The 20357-nt window shown below is 42.5% G+C and overlaps 1 protein-coding gene across 1 annotated transcript in view; it reads left to right on the forward strand.

The window, feature by feature from the left end:
• LOC146805380 (sodium/hydrogen exchanger 2-like) overlaps window positions 1–13825 on the forward strand; it is a 588486-nt gene extending 574661 nt beyond the window's left edge. Inside the window, exon 12 of the mRNA XM_085622598.1 lies at window positions 9459–13825. Within this exon, the coding sequence (XP_085478724.1) occupies window positions 9459–9826 (368 nt within the window). The 3' untranslated portion in view covers window positions 9827–13825. The remainder of the gene's footprint in view (window positions 1–9458) is intronic.
• The last annotated feature ends 6532 nt before the right edge of the window (window positions 13826–20357 follow it).

A 20357-nucleotide genomic window follows, 5' to 3' on the forward strand; every position in this document is an offset into this window, starting at 1 on the left:
CCCTCTATCCTGACAAGTTTTTACCCCTCTTAGCACCCCTTAATGTGTATCTTCCTAGCCCCAGCTGCTTAGGCTCACTAATATGTGTAATTTCTGTTTTTTGTTTTAAATGTGGCTTTTTTTCACCGTTCTGCCCCCTTTTGGGCTTCTTTTCCCTCTCTCCCTGTAGTCTGAGACTCTGTTGTAGGGCCAGCCTTTTTTCTGTACTTCCCCCCGCATTTTCGGGACTCTCTGTGTCCAGATCTCCAACTGCTCTACTTTGTGTTTTTGGGCTGTCCCCACCTCCTCCTCCCCGGTATGGGATTCTTGCTGCTGCCTGTCTCCCTCTTTTCACTTCCAGCACAGCTCTAGACCAACGCTGTTTGCTACCCCTCCGCCTTTGCACACTATCACTCTTAAAAACTCTCAAAAGATAGAGGGGGGCTGGAATAGGGCCGGACTGGGGTCTAAAATCAATTTACCATATTGATTGTCAAAATCAGATAATCTGTTATTTTTCCACTCGACTCTACACTCGGCTCGACTCTCGGGCCTCCGGCATAGAGCCCCGCCCCCTGAAAGTACGCCGCTGGAGACTACACCTCCAATCAGCAGACTCTGCCGCACTTGACTCCCGGCTTTCCGACTCCCAATTCACAGCATGTATTCCTGGTTTGCAGCAGTGATCCTTGATCCTCGGTAACGCTAATCAAATTCATCTGTCTTTTCTACATGTTTTTCTGCCCAGTATTTCACACACATGCCTGGAGGAGCTCCCGCGACCCGCCTCTAGCGGGCCGTCATGTTCTCCTATTATCCTTCACACGCCTGGAGGAGCTCCCACGACCCGCCACGTGTGTGTATGTTTTTGTGTGTGTGTATGTGCTGGGGTAAATATAAGTTGAGTTTGGACACAATATTGCATATTGGTGCAAGGCATTGAATGATGATGAATTTGGCAGATAGATATGTCTTCTTGAATCTTCAGTACAAACAAGGTGTGCCCACCAGCCATTAGAATTAAATGGCATATTGCTTCTGGTAATTAGTGTGCTATAACACCCATCCCTGGCATATAGGTGGATACTGTCCATTGATTGGAGAAAAGAACAGTTAGCTTTCTGGCTCCAACAGAAAATACAACCTTAGTAAAAGTGGCAAGATTAATTAAAAAATATAATGAGCTGAAGCATAGCTGGTAATTTAGAAGTTAGCTTGGATATGATATTTCATACCTTTAAAGGGTTAGCCTGAAAGACAACACTAGGGGCCCGATGTAGGTAAATATGAAATACCGATTCCTAAATACCGAATTTTACCGAATCGGTATTTAGGAATCGGTATTTCATATGTAGCTAAAAATTCGGTAAAAAATACTGAATCGGTAATATTCGTTATTACCGAATCAGTAATACCGATTCAGTAATAAGGAATCACCTTCCCATTCATTCCTATGGGCCTGGAGGCCCATAGGAATGAATGGGAAGCCATTCACTATTACTGATTCGGTAAATACCGAATCGGTAATAGGGAGAGCATATTCAAGGGTGGCAGGGTGTCACATTGACACCCTGTTGCACCCCTGAATCGTGCATTTGTGCACATGTGGCGCACATACATGCCCTAAGGGCATGTATGTCTGCCACATGGCACCTTGAAAAAAGCAAATTATTGCTTTTTTAAAGGTATTCGATATTTACCACCAACTTGTAGTTGGTGGTAAATAACGAATCCTGAATGCAAAAATGCACTCACTAGAGGGCCTCCTACATAGCTTTTAAGGATTCGGTATTTTACCTATTCCTTAACATAAGGATTCGGTATTTTACCGATTCCTTAAAATTAGAAATCGGTAAATTACCGAATCCTTAAAACCTGCCTCCTACATTAGAAAGGGCTAAATACCGGTCGGTAACGGGAAAATTACCGATTTTCAGCCGTTACCGACCGGTATTTAGCTACCTACATATGGCCCTTTATATCTTACATTTGCTCCTATGATTACAAGAAGTACAAGGATTGCACAACAAACCATATTATGTGTGGGCTATAGAGGTATCCACAGCAGGACACTGCTAAGGGTTATTCTGTATGATCCAATGTTTTTGTACCTAGGATTACAAGACCGAGAAACCTCAGGCCTGGTAATCTATGGTCCAGAATCACAAATCCTAATTTCACCTGGTACAGATTTGACATTGTGAAATTGCAGGCAGATGCTGTGGGCAAAGACATAGGGGTTGATTACGATGAAATTCGGAAAGGCTCTGAATCTAATTCGGGTCTGCTAAATCCATTTCGGAACCAGCCTTTCCGACCGATTCAAAAAGCTTTCAGAATGACCGACTAAAATGTTCAGACTTTCTGAGTCGGTTCCGAATGGAATTCGGAGGAACTGAGTCATTCGTAGCCGACTCTTACAGGTCAATGGTCTGCGTTTATGACTGAGCGAATATGATGTAAGATTCAGACAGCCTTTCCGAATCGGTTGTTCTGATTTTTTGGCTGTCGGATTCTGACTTTGGTGGCCCGTAGCAGGCCCCCCATCACCTGGAGCCTTCCAAATGCGGCCCGTGGTGGGGGGTACCCAAGGGACACCTCTTTGCAACCATGCACAGTGTGGCAGGCACCAAGGGGTGGCCACCACAGGGTGCATGATTTTCCCCACCCCTTTCTTCAATGGGAGCCTGTGTATTCAGTCAGAACACAGGTACCCATTAAAGTCAATGGGAGTCCGACAGAATCGTATTCGGAACAATCATAGACGGTCAGCCGTACTCCCCAAATCCGATTCTGTCGGAAACCATTCCAAGACCGATATGGTCGGAATGCTTTCTGAATGACATCGTATTCTACCCCATAGTCTGGCACATGCAACTCCATGGGGGAGGAAGAGAAGACTACCGCCCCCAGAACTTCCATGCACTCCCAAGCCCCCAATCCACAATACTCCACCCCGGACATTTTAGCAGCAGAAAATACCTCATTATTTGGCTCTGGGGATTTCACACAGAAAAAGTCTTAAACTTCCTGGGACCGCATATTATTTCCCATTCTAGAGGGAATAACTTCTAAAGCCCATCATTTGGTGCAAGGATACTGGCCTGTATCCAAGACTCTGGCCCTCTGTTATTCCACCCCAAATAAGAGGCAAATTATCATGAGGCCCCATGTGTAGGCCCAACCATTGACTCAGAAAATTCATTCAAGATAGTACTTCTCATGTATCCTGTGAGATGCCAAACAACTTAAAATAATTAGAAAATATCTGGACATACACTCTCAGAGTACCCTATCACAGGTTTGTACTTCTCTATCATCTGTATTCTCACTCCTAGTCTCAGGAAAAGAACTGAGAGATTACAAAAGTATAAAAACCCTAAACATCATATGTTGACTCCACACTTGAATACATTTATCAAGTTAAAAAGTGATAACCTGTGATTCACAAAGTAACCAAATGAAAGATAAGGCTTTATTAGGAAACTAGAAAAACATGGTCAGGTTCAGGAAAATAAAGTGGCAAAAGAGCTGCAAACTGAAGCACATTGACGCTTGGAGTCTTCTTGTTCTTTTCCCTGGTCCTTGTTCTAAACAGAAGAAGTGAGAAGGTTAGTAGTCCACCCGTGTGCTGGAATTGGCCATTGGATGGCAAGCCTGAAGTCAAGCCTGATGTAGGGATCCCATGTACACAAACCAACAGCTGTGGGAGCTTTATGAGCATTGTAGAGCATTGAGAGCTGTAAAATTGTATTGTCCTAGGACTTTGAAATTATCAATAAGATTATCTGAAGATGAGGATTGAGTTGCAATTCTATTTCAGAAAAGATGCAACCTCCCTATATTTTATAGTGCTTTTGATTGCTCTAAAGTGTCACAAGCTCAACCTCTATTGATCTTCTAGAAAGTGATACAGTAGTTACCTACGTTTAATTTTATAAACTTGGTTTAGACCTAAGATTCTTATTTTGATGGCATAAGAATAAGTAAAGGATATATTGAGATCTTTAGTTTGCCGCTGTGGAACAATCTGATCTAGGTGTTGGAGCAGTTATCCCAAAAAAATCCTTTCTACATGCAGAGTTTTTCCCTTTCTGTACAAGTAGGATATTTCCTCTTGCTGGTATTGTTATATTGACTGAATTGTAAAAATGGACAAGTCTTTAGGTGAACTATTCCAGGTGATGTGTAATGTATTTTTGCTAATGATGCGGATATATCGAATGACACAGACACCCACCGAGAGCGTAGAGAGTTTCTGATTCTGAAAGTGCCAACCATACATCAATTTGCAGACAAAACCAAGACATACTGGAGTGTCTCAGGTGACACATTTGTTATCAATTTTATTAGGAATTCATTGAACAGCAGCAAATTTGGTCTGAACAAATATCAGACAGAATCCCTAATATTGGCTCTAGCCTCAGTGTGCGCTTCAATCACTATCTATGGGTTCAACTTTCAAATCACTGATATCTATCAATTAATACTTCAGTCATGGCTCTAAACCATATTAAGAACCTGATAGTATGCTATTGCCCAGGTTGAGTGCCAGGTTCTCTGTAATCATGCTCTAATAAGGCATCCTCTGTACTAAAAAAAAGGAAGCCAGAGGAAATATGGGCTTCTACCTCCGTGGATATGACCTGTTTTTTTTTTTTAATTTGTCTCTTCAAGAGAGCATGATTTATAAATCTAGGCCAACCACAGTGGAATATTAGACAAAAAGGTTCCTTGGGACTACGTCTGATTTGGCTGTTAGTGGGTGCTCTTACTACATACTTGATTAACTTAGGTTTCAAGGCTCATCTTGAAAGTGTCCACTGGTTGTGTGTCACTATATCAAGGTTGTTGAAACAAAATGAGATCTCCGAGCACTCCAAAGTAATCAACATTGAGTAAGTGGCATCAACAGTCTTTATTTTCACAAGTCTCTCAAATGTGCTCATGCAACACATGTTTGATCTCTTGCCAGAATTCTCCTATGATACAGGGCAAGGGGTCAGGAGCACTCTCCTCAGAGACTGGACCTACCAATGTAAAAGAGTGACCTAGCATGTACACGACAAGTAGGCGCAGCAAGGAACTACAGTTACGTACATGTGTTAATAAGAAGGACTTATTCTATGTCAAAGGGGCACAACACCACCCCTGAAACCGTCTGCTGTGACATTTTGTGAAAATAAAGGCTGTTAATACCAAGTACTCGGCGTTGATTTGTTTGTAGTGCTCAGAGATCTCATTTTGTTTCATTTGGACCTGTTCCAGCTGGGGAAGACTAGGTGGCTCTTCCTCCTCCTTGAGCTCCGGACACTTGAGAGCATCATTTGGATATAGACAATTGGAACTGTTTCATTACTGTAGTGTGTGTGCTGTCATTCCCAACCGCCAACTCCTGTTTTGTGTATCAAGGTTGTTAAAAGTGACCTATAAAAATATTGCATCCACTACATCTCCTAAAACAACATCTTCAAGGTAAGTATACCGCATCTGCTTACTTTGACCATGTAGTGGTAGTCGATGCATTGGATGAAAAAAAAAAACATGCAATTTAGTAATGCTCCCACCGTGCTTATTCTGGACTAAAGTAATTAGGTTGGTGAATTGTGGGCAAGCAAAGTGCATAACAGCCAATTTCACATTTATTGCATTAATTTCCTACTTTGAAAAATCAACTTCCAAAATAGGATCTATGTTAGCTGATCCCCTCTTTTAACAAAAACTACTCTGATTAACACTTTGTTCATTTGGAAAATAAAAACTATACATATATGTTTTTCAAAGAAATAATGTAGTCTTCTAGAAGGTTTTCAAAGCATATTGGTCTTAAGTCCTATCTAACTCTGGGCATTTCCATTCTTGTGTAAGTTTCTCTGTGCGTAGACATACCAAAACCTTAATTAAGATCGTTCGGTTCTGTAATGGTCATGTGATTCATTCAGATCTAGAAACACTTCTCCAGGGAACATCAGTAAGGCAATAGTCTATAAACTCAAAGGTATATGTATACAAGTGGTTGATATTCTACTACAGCTAAAAAAAAACTTTATCGTATTAATAAGAAATTGGAATAGACTGTTCGTGTCTCGCCCCACCACATTTTGCAGATAACACTCTATAGTTCAGCTCTTTTGTTGATACTCATTGTAGTCAGACCATTTTTTTAAACATTTTTGTCTTTAGGCTATTTTGGTGCTAGGGGTGGGCAAAGTTTTAAAGGTTTTTTCAAATCTGGTTGAAGTTGGCAAAATTACGTTTTTGCTAGAGAATGTTACGAAACACTGGAGAGGAACAGATGATTTGAAAACCCTGCAGACGAATGTGAATGGGTCACGGGTCCAAAGAAGATCTTGGTCAAACGGCAAGTAGGCTTGAAAGAGTTGTCATTGGGAATAGGAGTGAAGTTAGTAAGAATGTTGTGAGTAGGCAATAGAATGAGCTGAGGAAGAAGATTCCGATGTATGAGCTAGTATGTTGTCTGTAAATGGGAGCAATATGCGTTACATGGAAAAATAGATAAACTGAGACCAGGACTCTCAGGGATCTGTTGCCATAGTGAAGCAATTTAAACAGTGGGAAGTAGTAATCAGATTTTTAAACATACTAAAAAATATTCTCATAGGAGTTGCTGGCCAGACTGACTCAGATCCCATAGTGAGATGAATGTGATATCTCGGACTTACTGTTAACATAAGTTTCTTACAGTATAATTGAGAAAGCATGGGCTGAATAGTACAGTTGTTTCTGTGCGCACTCGCCAAAATGTGTACTTTTAAGGGGTCGATTACGATGTCGTTCAGAAACCATTCCGACCGAATTGGTCTCAGAATGGTTCCTGACCGATTACGATTGTTCCGAATACGATTTGGTCAGACTCCCATTGACTTCAATAGGAGCCTGTGTTCTGACCGAATACACAGGCTCCCATTGAAGAAAGGGATGGATGGGGAAAATTGTGCACCCTGTGGCGGCACCCCATGGTGCCTACCACACTGTGCATGTTTGCACAGAGGGGTCCCTTGGGCACCCCCACGGGCCCCATTGGGAAGGCCCTGGGGGAAGGGGGGCCTGCTACGGGCCCCCAAAGTTAGATTCTGACAGCAGGTTTTTGTCGGAACAACCAATTCGGAAAAGGCTGTCCAAATCTATCATCGTAATCACTTGGACAGACACGCGGACCATTGACTTGTACGAGTCGGCTCCGAACAACTCGGTTCCTCCGAATGCCATTCAGAACCAACTTGGAAAGTCCAAACGCTTTCCGAACATCATAATCGGTTGTTCAGAAAGCTTTCCGAAACGGTCGGAAAGACCGGTCCGAATCCAATTCGGCAGACCCGAATCCGATTCAGAGCCTTTCCGAACAACATCGTAATCGACCCCCTAGGTCTTTTATATGATTTTAACTGGAATTTTGACTGGGGCAACAAGTTATCTATGATTTTTGTGTGACATAAATGCATTTTCCAACTCTTGTATGAATTAGCAGTCATTTATTTAAAATCCACAAGCTAACTAAAGATATCTATCAGTATTCTTTTTTTTTTTTAAATCTTCCATTTGAAGACCGAAGAAATAAAAGAGGTTGGGCAGTGTAAATCGTCAAGACAAGGGAAGCATAGTATGAATTTTCTTCTCTTCCCGTTATTTCATAGTTGTGAACACACATCGTGTAGAGCCATTTCACTGTATGCACATGCCTCTCTGCTAGCCATGGTAGCAAACTTGATAAAAGGATTCACTCAATTAGGCTTTTCAGTTGACGGTTGCATAATAATCAGCACATTTGGGGAAGATTAGTGTTGGGATGAGAATGTCTTCTGCTTGGCATACAGGCATGTTTTCCTTCCTGCTATGTGTGCCTTAATGCATGTATATCTGATATCATGACTTTTTATTTTAGTCATGGTGTCATGATAATCTAAGTTTGTGGCAGAAGCATCGGCTTGTTACTGACTACTGGTCTGGACCTGTCTGGTGACCTGGCGGGGCGCACAAAGTGAGCTCTCAGCAATGACAGTAGGTTCCTGTCCCTGTCATGGGTACAGCACATAGAACGATGGTGGCAGCATACCGTGGTTAGAAAAAATGCTTCTATGTACTTTCTTGCATTTACACAGGGGCGGCTCCTCCACTCTCGCGGAGGAGCATCGCCCCCCCAAAAAAAAAGCAGTAAAGGAAAAATAAAACAACACTTGTTTTATTTTTCCTTTCCTGCCGGGTCTTGGTGGGGCCTAGTAGTGACAGGCACTGAGGAGAGTGGTAGTGCACTCCCATCACTGCGCATGATGGTTTGGCTGGCCGTCTCAGGCTGGCCAAACCATCATGTGCAGTGAAAGCTATCTCCAAACCAGCAACGCAGCTGGGTTGGACAGAGCAGGCACAGACTCATAGTCTGTTCTAGAGCGCGAATTGCGGGCTCTCAGGCCAATCCTGAAGCTGCTCACTGTGCGAAAGCGGCATCAGGATTGGCTGCAGGGCATTCTGGGAGCCCGTGCCTTCCTGAAGAGTTGAAGAGGAGTGCTACGCGGGACGTGGCCGGCTGATGGTACGGTTTTTTTGATTCCCCCACGACCCCTAGTGCCCCTCCACCTCACTTCCACCCACCTGCCCGCCCCCGCTCTTCCAGTATACTAGCTGCTCCTGTATTTACCCACAGCATATTACTAATGGGTTCCTATAATGCATTCCCAACATGGATTACATTGCAGCAGCTGGCCATTCCTAAGTTTGCGCTATACAGAGCTACATCTCAGGTGGGGTTCTACCTCTCCACTTCTCCAACTAACTTGATTAAGCAGAAGAGGCACTGGTGGGCCAGTGCTCCAGAACCTACATTCCACATAGCCAAAAGGGGTCACCTTAGGCCTCCCACCCCTTTTACCGGGAAGCAAAGAGATTTGTAAGCTATGTAAAATTTAGACTCCCATAGGTTGCATTTTAACTAAGTGACTGCTAGATTAGGTATGAGGGGAATGCAGGATGCAAGGTCTTAATGAACTGATTCGCAGAAAAGTCACAGTTTGATCAATTGTCTCATATAAAGCATTCACTTGCATTTAATGGGCTAAGCCACAAAGAAAACCTTTTCTGTCCTCACAATGACATTGATGGATTTCAAAAATGAATAATAATCTATACTGTATATTCAAGGTTGTCAATTGAGTCAACTCATCTATGATGCATGACTTTAAATAAAATAGTATGGGTTGGATGTAAACGTTGGGTTGGATGTATAAAGAGGACATGTTCTATTAAACTACTTTAGTGTTAAAACCACATTTCCACATGTTATACCATATAGGAGCACTATGTTCTATTATCTGTTGTTTGAATTACATTGTTACTTTCTCTGTCAGGGCAGTGCAGACATTCCTGATGGATTAAGTGTAGAACCATATTTAGCCCAGAGAAAACTTAGCTATTGGATGGTGGTTATATAAATGCTTCTCAGTCATCCCTTTGTTTGCTTTTTTCAGTTGGTGATAGTGACTCTGAAATGGAATTCCAATCAACAACCCTCAGTTTACAACCACGAGCTGGGGCAATCTTGAGGGAACAGAGACTGAAGCGGCAGCCATATAACAGTAACCTGACATGGAAAAACGAACTTGATGATGAAATTGGCACCAGGGCATTTTCAAACCCCAGAATGGCGATAAACGAAGAGGTGGTAGACACTGCCTCCAGACAACCGCTGTTCTCAAAGTCAAGGTTCGGGACACTGCGAGAGGAACACTTGCCTGAAAGACCAGTGCCTCCCCCAAGAACTAGACACACATCAGATTTTGAGAATCAGAGAGGCAAGAATGGGGCCGATAAGCCATTTTCAAGGTTGCCAAAGTAGAGCTTTAGGTTGTACTCACATACCTTTGGCAATGACTGTGGCAAAAATTGCGGAATCTCTTTAACATCTCAATAATTTTTAATTAATATTTAAAAATTAAATTTTATATTTTTAATGTAGAAGGCACAAAAATGCACTGGACGTTAAATAGGGAAGAGGAAAACCAACTAAAATCCATATGTATGTCTACATACAAATTTATGTTTATACTCTAAACGCCTGTGAGTTGGTGACTACTATTTTGAAAATGTACTTTCGGTTTCAAACCTATTTTTGATGGTGGTAACGACATAGATATGTTGCAGTAGTGGTTCCAAAAATGTTCTCACACATACACACACAAAGTACAGGAGTCAAGGAAACGAAAGTGTGGTCAGTTACTCCTTTAGAAAGGAATTCTAATTGAACACTAGATCACTCACCCAGTCAAATATTAAAAATAGTTCTCCATAGTACACAACGCTTAGGTAGGTTGAAGCTGTCTCCGAACAACTCCTGGAAGAAGGATGAATGGAAGATTTAAAGTCAATGAATTTTAGCACCAAGTGTGAGTAGGGCTAGTCGCATTTTAAGGTCATTACATATAGGGAGTAAGAAGAAGGACATCCGGTAACCCAATATGTGTGAGTGAAGCCAGACCTTCCTCAGTGAAAACGCACAAAGTAAGACTAGCAGAATAAATGTTCTACCAATATACAAATGTATGGGTGAAACTTGAAACACAGTGTCTTGTAGCTATGAATGCACTTTTTAAGTATTAAAAGGGCTGCTTATAAAAGGGTAAATAAAAAAAGTACAACCCAGATGAAATACCAAGACTATTGGTGGTATCTCTGACCTCTATGTTATGACCTTGTGCGACCATGTAATAGGATCTATACACAGAGGTGACATAGCAGGTAACTATGTATTATGGTTCTATATCGCCATGAGGGTGTTCTGGTGATATGATAAAAAACCTAAGGGGTCAAAGGCCAAGAGTTTTGTAAATGGCACCAGATCTCACAAATAACATTATAGAACTTTAAATCACACCCTACCTGTTATTTATTTTTACATCACCGGCAAAATAATTTGGGGCAAAGCTGCAGGAGCCTGTTTCCCATCTTCATTCGCTCAAATTGCGGAAAAGACACATTCTGTGCATATGGTAACTTACAAAAAGAAATGATGCATGTGCAAAATGTTCTGTTTAAATGCACCTTGCACTTTTAACAGACATCTGTGCCTGGCTCAACTATGCACCTGAAGCGTACCAAGGTAGTTAGCAGGTGCTGATTAAACTGCATTCTTCATTCATTCAAACTTGAAGAGTGTTGGCATGATTGGTCAAGATGGCAGTGAGAACCCAGATATGGAGAATGTGCTGCTTGTGTTTATGTTTGTGGTATTTCTATAGCACAAACCTAGCCAAAAGACAGCACAGTGCATCACATGTAAAACAAAAAGCATAAAGTCAATGAATGATAGGAGAGGTAGCTGGTTTGTATATTGCAATGTTCATTACAGAGGTACGGCTCCAACTCTTTCCTAAATTGGATCTGCATTAGGATGGTCTAGATGCATATGTGTTTGTCGCTTTAGATCCTGGATGCTTAAATATAGAAAGTGAGCTTTCGTCTGCAGTCTGATGCTGTCCCGGCTGCAGCTGTGCCAAGAACCACCATTGATGGCAATCTTGTCTACAAGATAAGCAGGGGTGCTGATTGTGATATGTTTGTAAATTATGCAGCTGGTTTTGAAGATGGTGCAATCTGTTATTGGGAGCCAATGAAGTTCCTTCAGGATGTGGATGATGTGATCATATTTCTTCAGGCCCTGGAGGAGACAACACGTGGCATGTAGGATGCCCTTAAGAGGGGCATCCCTCAGTACAGGAGGTAATGTCACAAACACAAGACGTAGTGTGAGGGCAATATGGCCTGACATGGTGATGAGGAGATTTTGTGAGTTGGCAGGTCCAGGAAAGAGGAGCGAATGGAGTATTCAGTAAAAGCATTCAGATTGCAAATAGGTATGTGGAAGGGGCAATATTTTTGGAGGGGATGAGAGACATAAGAGGAAAGAGGTGTAAGGGGAATAACAAAGCTGGGGTTGGGATCAAAGAGAATTGTGCTGTCCAGTTTGCAGGGAGATGAGTTGAGTTGGGATAGTAGGGAATGAGATCCTCAGTCACCAGATGACAAACATACAATGTGTAGTCCTACAGCTAAGGTTGGTTAAGGTGCAGTACTTGTATAGATGTACCTGTTACTCCAAAAGCTATGTTAGAAATAATTAAAGTGAGTGAGCGAACTTATAATAGCTAAAATGTATGCTCCCAATGGGGTCCAGAATACTTTCTCCAAGACATTGAACATAGGTGTGAACCTAACTATCATAACAGACGGCATGTTGGACAAGACCAAACTTAGGTCAAAGTAAGTGGGGGCTTAGTCTCTACCAAGAACAGAATGCTTGACCTCATTGCGCTCAGTGGGCATTTGGAAGGTCATACATGCTAACAAGTTACATTATTTTTTCTGTTCTGCATCCCACATGTAATATATCAGACTAGATTATTTTCTGGTTGCGAAATCGCTAAGTGATAGGATTATTTAGAAGTTGGCAGAGGGAACACTGTCCTATAAGACAACAGTCCAGTCCACCTTGGGTTACCTCTAAACATGCCAGCTCCAAGGCGGCAGATGTGGATGTTGAAGGATTATCTTATTGGGGCCAGGGTCATAGTCAATGACAGTGAAAAGGATATAGACAGCTCCCACAAAGGGAAGATGGAGAATAGCATTGACTTCGAACAAGTCAAATTCAACTCTATTGAAATTTAAACAGACATTTTATGAAAGCGTTAAAAAAACAGGCAGAAGTCTTGCTAGCAGACTGTAGTTGGTGTGACAGGGTGGATCAATATAGTGGGTAGCATGGCTGGGTCATTTGCAGTGGAGGATTTATATCTCAATTTATATAGTGGATCAGAAGGAATGGAGCATCAAGCTGGACTGTGTAGCTAAGCTAAAAGCTTCCATCACAAATGAAGGGGCAATTAGCACATATTCGAAACCAAGGATAGCAAAACCACCAGGTCCAGAAAGCTTCTTCACAGCTTTTTATTAGAGGTTAGGACCTTTATTAGTGGCCCCTCTAATACCCCATGTTAACTCCTTGTTGAAGGCTCACCCACTCCATCTGTGATGCTTTAATTCAAATGTTTTTTCTTTCGTGACCAATATTCAGTCCACCCTTCATGTCGACATGGAATCGTTGGAACAGGTTTGCTAAATAGACTATTCGTTTCAAGTCTTGTGAATGGCTCGATGTGAAGAATTGTGTGTAATCCAGATGATCTGACACATAAGGCAAGGAGGCCTTAGGTTCTCAGATGTTGCGGACTACCAAGACACTTAACTTACCTTCCAGGCAGAATTGTGGCAACTTGAAATGGGAAAATAGTGGTGCTTCTTGGACCCAACCATTGGAAACTGTTCTACGTGGATGCTAATATTGCTTTCTGGGCAACACAACCAAAAGAAGTCTATATTACTTCAATAATGGGAACATGTAGGAAAGTAGAAGAAATAGTAATTGTAAGCAAGAGCTCCACTTCCTTCCTATCCTGCTATATATTGAAAGAGAAAAATGCAGTTACAACTTTGTCGCTTAGGGATAGAGGATTTTTATAAATGGAAGATGAACGATGGATTGGGACCAGGCATCAACATTACTATTGATTGAATTCTGGAAACTTGCTTTCCGAAATACTATGTTTCACTGAACAGAATGGGTATAATTGAAATCGCTTATCGAAGTTAGTGTTTGGAGCGGTGTTGGAGTATTCTGCAGATGACTCTAGGTCAAGGATTTGCATAGAATGGGTACAAGGATATCAGTTAAAGGAGGTTGGTAGGGGGCAGGATGATTGCAGGGCAAAGGAATACACTTATGTTGTTTATGTTGTATGCTGTACACCTTGATAGTCAATAAAAAGATTTAAATCTAAAATCATGAGCGATGGAGTACAGATTTAAGTTCCATTTTGGATCATATGTATCTAACCATTGAATTGTATGGGCTCTTTGAGGTCTTACCTGTCAATTCTGCTCTCGTGGGTGAGCCACTCACATCTGGAGGCCCTCATCACCAACCCGATATGGCTCAAGAAAGCCAATGGAACAGAGCAGCTGGCTTGGCTTGATTGTTTATTATGTATGGAGAAACAGGATCAAACTAGGAGTGCAGCATCTGGGCTCAATGTTCGTATTCTCATTGGCCACATTTGTTTGTAAATTGGGACCAGAGACAAAAAGAACTATGGCCACACAACTGAAAAAAACACAATTCTCATTGGAAATGTGAAAACTGAAATTTTATGAATCTGTGCCCTCGTCTTCGGATTGGTTGTAGTCCTTATTCAGCGGATTGACACAATTCTGAAGGATAATGCAAACTAAATTTGCCCCCCAAAACATTATTTTACATGCTAATTTTTTTAATTAATTCCAAGATTGAATGGAATAATAGTAAGTAAATTGGAACACTGAACTCCTCCTTGTACTTGTTAAACATCGTGGTGTGTACAGGGACGGTGTTTTTATTTGTAAAGTGATGACATTGTAAACTTTGGAAAACTGACCTAATAATAAGTTATTATGAGCAGCCATTTGTTTTCCTTCTGTCATGTACGAAGAAGTAACGAAAATAATTACTTAACAGCTTTAGCTGCACATTAAGTAGTTCACTTAGTACATGTAATTTGACCCAGAGAGAGAGATGAAAAAAATGTTTCAAGCCCAATATTTAATTTTTACTTAGAGGACTCAAATTGTCATACTGTACCAAGATTAGAGTTTTGTTGCTAAAGTTACTGCATATCATTTTGTACATTTTATTTTTGCTTCCTTACTGCGGGTGAAAATTCTGTTGCATGTCTGAATCTTCGCTAAGGCCATGGGATGTAAACAGTTCAAAAGAAAAACCCATCCAAGAGGTCCTTTCTTTTCTCGGATACTTACCTCGCGATGGCGGAGCATTAGAAGAGACCTTCATCTATGTATCACCAAAGGGTAAACATGTTCAATGCACATGCAACATACCACATAGCCCATACAACATTACGGCATTCAGGCTGCAGACTCTTTAAAGCAATTGCCCTACCGAACAAAGGCACAACATCCCTTTCTGAGCCACCATTTTTGAAACATAGATCAAGCTCGAGTTCATATGGTTTGCAAGAAAGCATATCTCTTGAGAGATGTCCACTCTGTTGCAAAAGTTGATTTATAGCTATAAGCAGTGAAACCCTTGTTCTCGAGATACCCAAGGGGCTTCAAACTGCTACTTCCTTGAAGTTAGGAAGACCTAAAAATGCAGTTCTGCAAATAACCATCTGTATGTCCTTTTGGGGCTAACCCACCTTGTGGAATATTTGATCTTTGACAGGAATGCAAGCCTCTTCATTTCAACCCTGGAATAAATTAGTCCAGCTGCTCATTTCTGTGGCAACAGCAAACCTTTGGTCTGGTAGCCAAGTGCCTGACACCCATTTTAGTGGAGCCTGGTAACTATGGGGCCAAACCTTATTAGTCCTTAGGGGGCAGCACTATGTTGCTTTGAAGCAAGACTGATGCTATACATGTTGGCCTCATAATACAATATGTGCCAATGGATTAGCCAGGAAACATAAGAGGTGTTTTTAGGAGAAAGCAAACACAAGGAGATGATGGATGGAGCATTGAAACATTTCAGACACTCAGCCCCAGTCACAGATCTGGGTTGAATCCATCATCGTTCTTTAGCTCACTTCACCATCCCAGTTCAGACACAGCTATACGCAAATCAGTTTTGACCCTGTGCCTCATGGGAACAGACCAGCCCGACCTGCCAAGCCATGTCTTCCCTGGACCTGAAACAAGCATCCTGGGACCGGTTTCAGGCTAACAGCCCTCATCAGCCAGGCTAGCTTGAATCCAGTGGCAAAGTGAGCAAGGAACCCACGTCTGGGCATACCCTGCCAACTTAGGGCGAACAAAGCAAACACAAGGAAATGATGGACGGAGCGCTGAAACTTTTCAAACACACACCCCCAGTCACAGATCTGGGTTGAATCCATCATTGTTCTTCATCTCACTTCACCGCCCCAGTTCAGACAAAGCTATTTGCAAATCAATCTTGACCCTGTGCCTCATGGGAACAGTTCAGCCCGAACTGCCAGGCCAGGTCTTCCCTGGACCGAAAACAAGCATGAGGAGACCAGCAGAAGAACTCAGAGCAACACCTACAGCTGGGCAATCCTACAGTTAAGAAGGATGAGGTTGAGAATTGGGGGTCTTGCAAATCTTCAAGAGGAGCCTCCAGCAATGGTATTAATATAGAAATAAAAACGTAGTTAATTTAACCATACTTGTTAAGCAAGTAATGTTCTATTGCCCAGGAATACAATTAATTTAAAATTTTAGGAAGATATCACGACTTCATTATGCATTGAACTGGATTCTGCTTAAACATCTGTTAAATCAGTTCATAAATGAACTCAGCTAAAAAAAAAATTATCTTTACTCAGTCCCTCTGGATTATCATTAAGGCTCCCTGTTTTCCGTTTTTACTGATTTTTACAGATAAATACAGACAGAACACATTTATTTTTTTGTCTGTATTTATTTTTCAATGTGGCTAAAAACGGAAATTGGAGTGCTTTTTGAGTAATTCTAAACACTGTTTGCCATGACTGCCAGGCCAATAGATGTGTGGATTGATCAATAAGGGGGTTAACAAAGAAAGGAATTTTAGTAAAGAGGCTTTAACAGCAGTAGTTATGCACAAGGTTGATACTGAAATTAGCATATTGTCATATAATGCACTGATTTATCTTCTGCGGGTTTTCACAGCACTGAAACCTGGCACACATTCAAGCAAGAGCGCATATTTATCGGTTAAATAAATGTGGAAATATACTAATTTCAGCTTAATTTTTCCACGAAACCCAAAATAAATATGGATAAATACAGATAAAAGTAGCAAAAAATAAATATGGATAAATACAGACGGAAATGGCAAAAAAATAAATACCATACAACTGGGAGCCCTAATTATCATTGAGGATGAATTTCCTATATCATTCATTGTATCTTCATTTAAGTCCTGCTCCTTTAAAAATGTTGCCATTTATTAATTGCTTTGCACCTTCAGGTCCTGTAATTGAATCAGACGTGAAATTACAACATTGCCACTTTCAAGTGGTCAATTTCTGGTTGCTAGATAGCCACCATTGTGGTCAGTTAGTTGTATGGTGTGTGTGGTGTGACCAGCTCAGTGGACAAAATGTCCCACAATCTCTAATGCCACCTCAACAAATCTGGTGGTTTGATATATACTTTTCACTTATGCACTTTCACAGATCCTTTCTATCAATTGTTTTCCAGTCCTGAAGCAATAACATAACAATTTGATGGCACATCGAGGCAAGTTTTCATCTTGGTTGTATGTCATTACATCCTCTGATATGACAACACTTTTCACTACACCCTGTCCACAGCCACTCACAGCTCTTTTTTAATTTGCTAACCTCACCCTTTATTTATTTGACTAAACTGTCCTTTGAACTTGAGGTAGCGCCATCAATTGTGAGTCATTGTTTTGTTAATCCCATATCCTAGCAAGCACGTTCCATTTGAGTTTGAGAACAATTCAAGTCCGAATCTTTCCCTGGTGATTGAACTGCAACAAAGAGAAGATGGATGCCCTCTCTTTCTACCTCTCACCAGAGCATAGGAGGTCAATGACATCAGGCTTTGAAAGGGGACATACATTTTCTATGAGACACCTACACAAAATACATTACTCATGTACTATAAACCAGTCAATGCAACATGTGGCACTGTAGGAAGTCATCTTGAACCTTCTTGCACAGGGGCGGCCCCTCCGCTAAGGCGGAGGAGCGTGGCCCCACTACTCTCAGAGCAAGAAAAAAAGGAAAATGATAATAACCTCGTTATTATCATTTTACTTTTCTTCGCTATGGGGCTCGGTTAGGGATGGGGCAGGGCTGGTGACCGAGCCTGGGAAAAGTGGTTCATGCACACTCTAAGTGCGCTTGACAGTTTGGCCATCCGCCTTGGCCAGACTAAACAGTCATGCGCACTTTGCATGTTCACCAGCAGGTTGTAATACACGTTCTGGTGGGGAACATGCACAGGCTCCCTGTCCTTGTCTGACCGCCAAACCATGGCGCTCAGACCAATCACAATGATTGGCTTAGGGGAGCCTGTGTGCTTCCAGGACTTATCAGCAATGACCGAGGAGAGACGAAGGCGGCCTTGAAGAGGTAAGTATTTTTTAATTATTTTTTGAATGTTTTGTTCCTCCATTGACCCCCTTCCTGCCCCGCCACCCCGTTCCCTGCCAGCCGCCACTGCTCTTTCAGTGGAATAGGAGGAGGTCAACCAGCAGCTGCTCTACTCCAACTTTTTCTTTGCATTTTGGGCTTAAAGTACTGATTTATAATGGTATAAACAAAACTACAACTCCCCGAGAATTTTGTAAAGAATATGGACCTGGAAAGCTAAGCTTAGCAAGCATGGTAATCTTCATTCCTTCAATCGTCCATCCTTCTGTATGGAGTGGAAGGGTTTTTTTTCTGATCAAGAACATGGATTCTGTTCTTTGCACATGTAGGTAGGGCTAAGCTTAGAAAAATAATCCAAATGCAGAACACTGATAATCTTTCTTTATTCGCTTTCAATGCCAATCCACAGGTCAAATTAAAAAACGGACATGACCTTTGTTGGAAATGGCCCTTTTTGCAGGGTTATCCCACAACTTTTTGCTTTTTCCCCCTTTATTTTTCCTGACCTGTGGTTGTTGGCTATAGAACTCTGGGCACTTTTCCACTGCTGATCAGTGCTAAAGTGCATTGGCTCTCCCTGTGAATTGCTATTGTGATTGGTTATCAGTGATTGGCATATTTGTTTTACCAGTAGGTCCCTAGTAAAATGCACTGAGTGTGCCAGGGCTGGTAATTCAAATGCTACTAGTGGGCCTGCAGCACTGATTGTGCCACCCACCTGAGTAGCCCTAAAATGGTGTCTCAGGCATGCCACCGAAGTGCCTGTGCGCAGTCTGTGAACTGCCATGTTGTCCTGGCCAGTGTACACACTTGCCAGGCCTGACCCTTCCCTTTTCTTACACATTGGACACCCCTATGGTAGGCCCAAGGCACCCCCCTGGGCAGGGTGCAGTGTATGTGAAAGGTAGAACATGTACAAGTGTGGGTAACATGTTCTGATAGTGAAATACTGCCAATTTCGTTTTTCACTATTGTAAGGCTATCTTGCCCATAGGACAGAATGGGGGATGCTGTGTCCCATTTGTATCTGCATATTTTCCCATAGGAGCAAGATAGAAAATTGAAATCTGGTATCCCTGAACTCAGAATTTAATAACACATCTTTTAGGGAGGAGGGTTTTTAAATTCTGTGTTTGAAAATAGCACTTTTAGAAAGTGGCTATTTTCTTGTTCAACATTTCTGTGTGCCTCTGCCTGTTTGTGTATTGACTGTCTGGTTTGTGAGTGACAGGGACTGGGAGTGGCTGAAGGAGGCTTGGTGAGTCAGCACTAGGCAGAATAGACCTATCTGCACTTAGAGTGGTGGGAGGAGTTGCACCTGGGCCTGAATGGGACTGTGCCTGCCTTCCACAATGCTGGCTCTACCTCCTGCGGTGCGTCTGATGGCCCTGGCCCACACTCACAAAGGAAGAAGACATGCCCTGGCAGAGGGCACCTAGAACTGGTTTGGACTGGATCCAGGACCCCTCACACATGTAAGAACACATGGGCAGATTTACAAACCCCTTGCGCCACATTTGCGCCGACGTTGCGTCACTTCTATGACGCAGCGGCGGCGTAAATCTTGTGCCACGTTGCTCCCTATTTACAATGTGACGCATCTAAGGATATGTGTCACGTTGTATAGCCCTGCGCCACATGAAACCTGCGTCAGGTTCCATGTGGGCGTTATGGCGCAGGGTGGGCGTTCCCTCGCAGGTACGCCTCTTAAACGTGACGCAGTGAAATCTACAAAATTTCACTGAGTCACTTTTACGGCCATGCTGCGTCAAAACCCAGCGCCTGCTTGCAGCAGGCGCAAGGAGTGACGCAGCATGTTAGGCATAGGGCGCCCCTGAGCCTTGCTGGAGCCACGTCGCGCTTGTGACGCGACTCCAGCAATGCGCTGCCTTTACGACAGGGGATGCGGCGAGACGCATCTGCCCATCAGTGCGCCATGGCGCGCCGCATTGTAAATGCGGCGCATCAGTGGTGGTTCACGGGTGGTTTTGCCTGTCTAGAAGACAAAAGAGGTACGGTGTTCCCGGGTGGCAAGTTGGCCACATGGTGAGTACTCAGAGTGGTGGGGAGGTCGGAAATACCTCCTTTCAGAACTAGGACTCCCCACACACCCAGCAAGCTAGGTGTCATGTTTCATCATATGGGTCTGCTCCTCGTCGAGCCGGCGCTGCAATGCTCGACGGGCACCCATAA

The sequence above is a fragment of the Triturus cristatus genome, chromosome 8 (genome assembly GCF_964204655.1).
Source record: "Triturus cristatus chromosome 8, aTriCri1.1, whole genome shotgun sequence".
Taxonomy (NCBI): domain Eukaryota; kingdom Metazoa; phylum Chordata; class Amphibia; order Caudata; family Salamandridae; genus Triturus; species Triturus cristatus.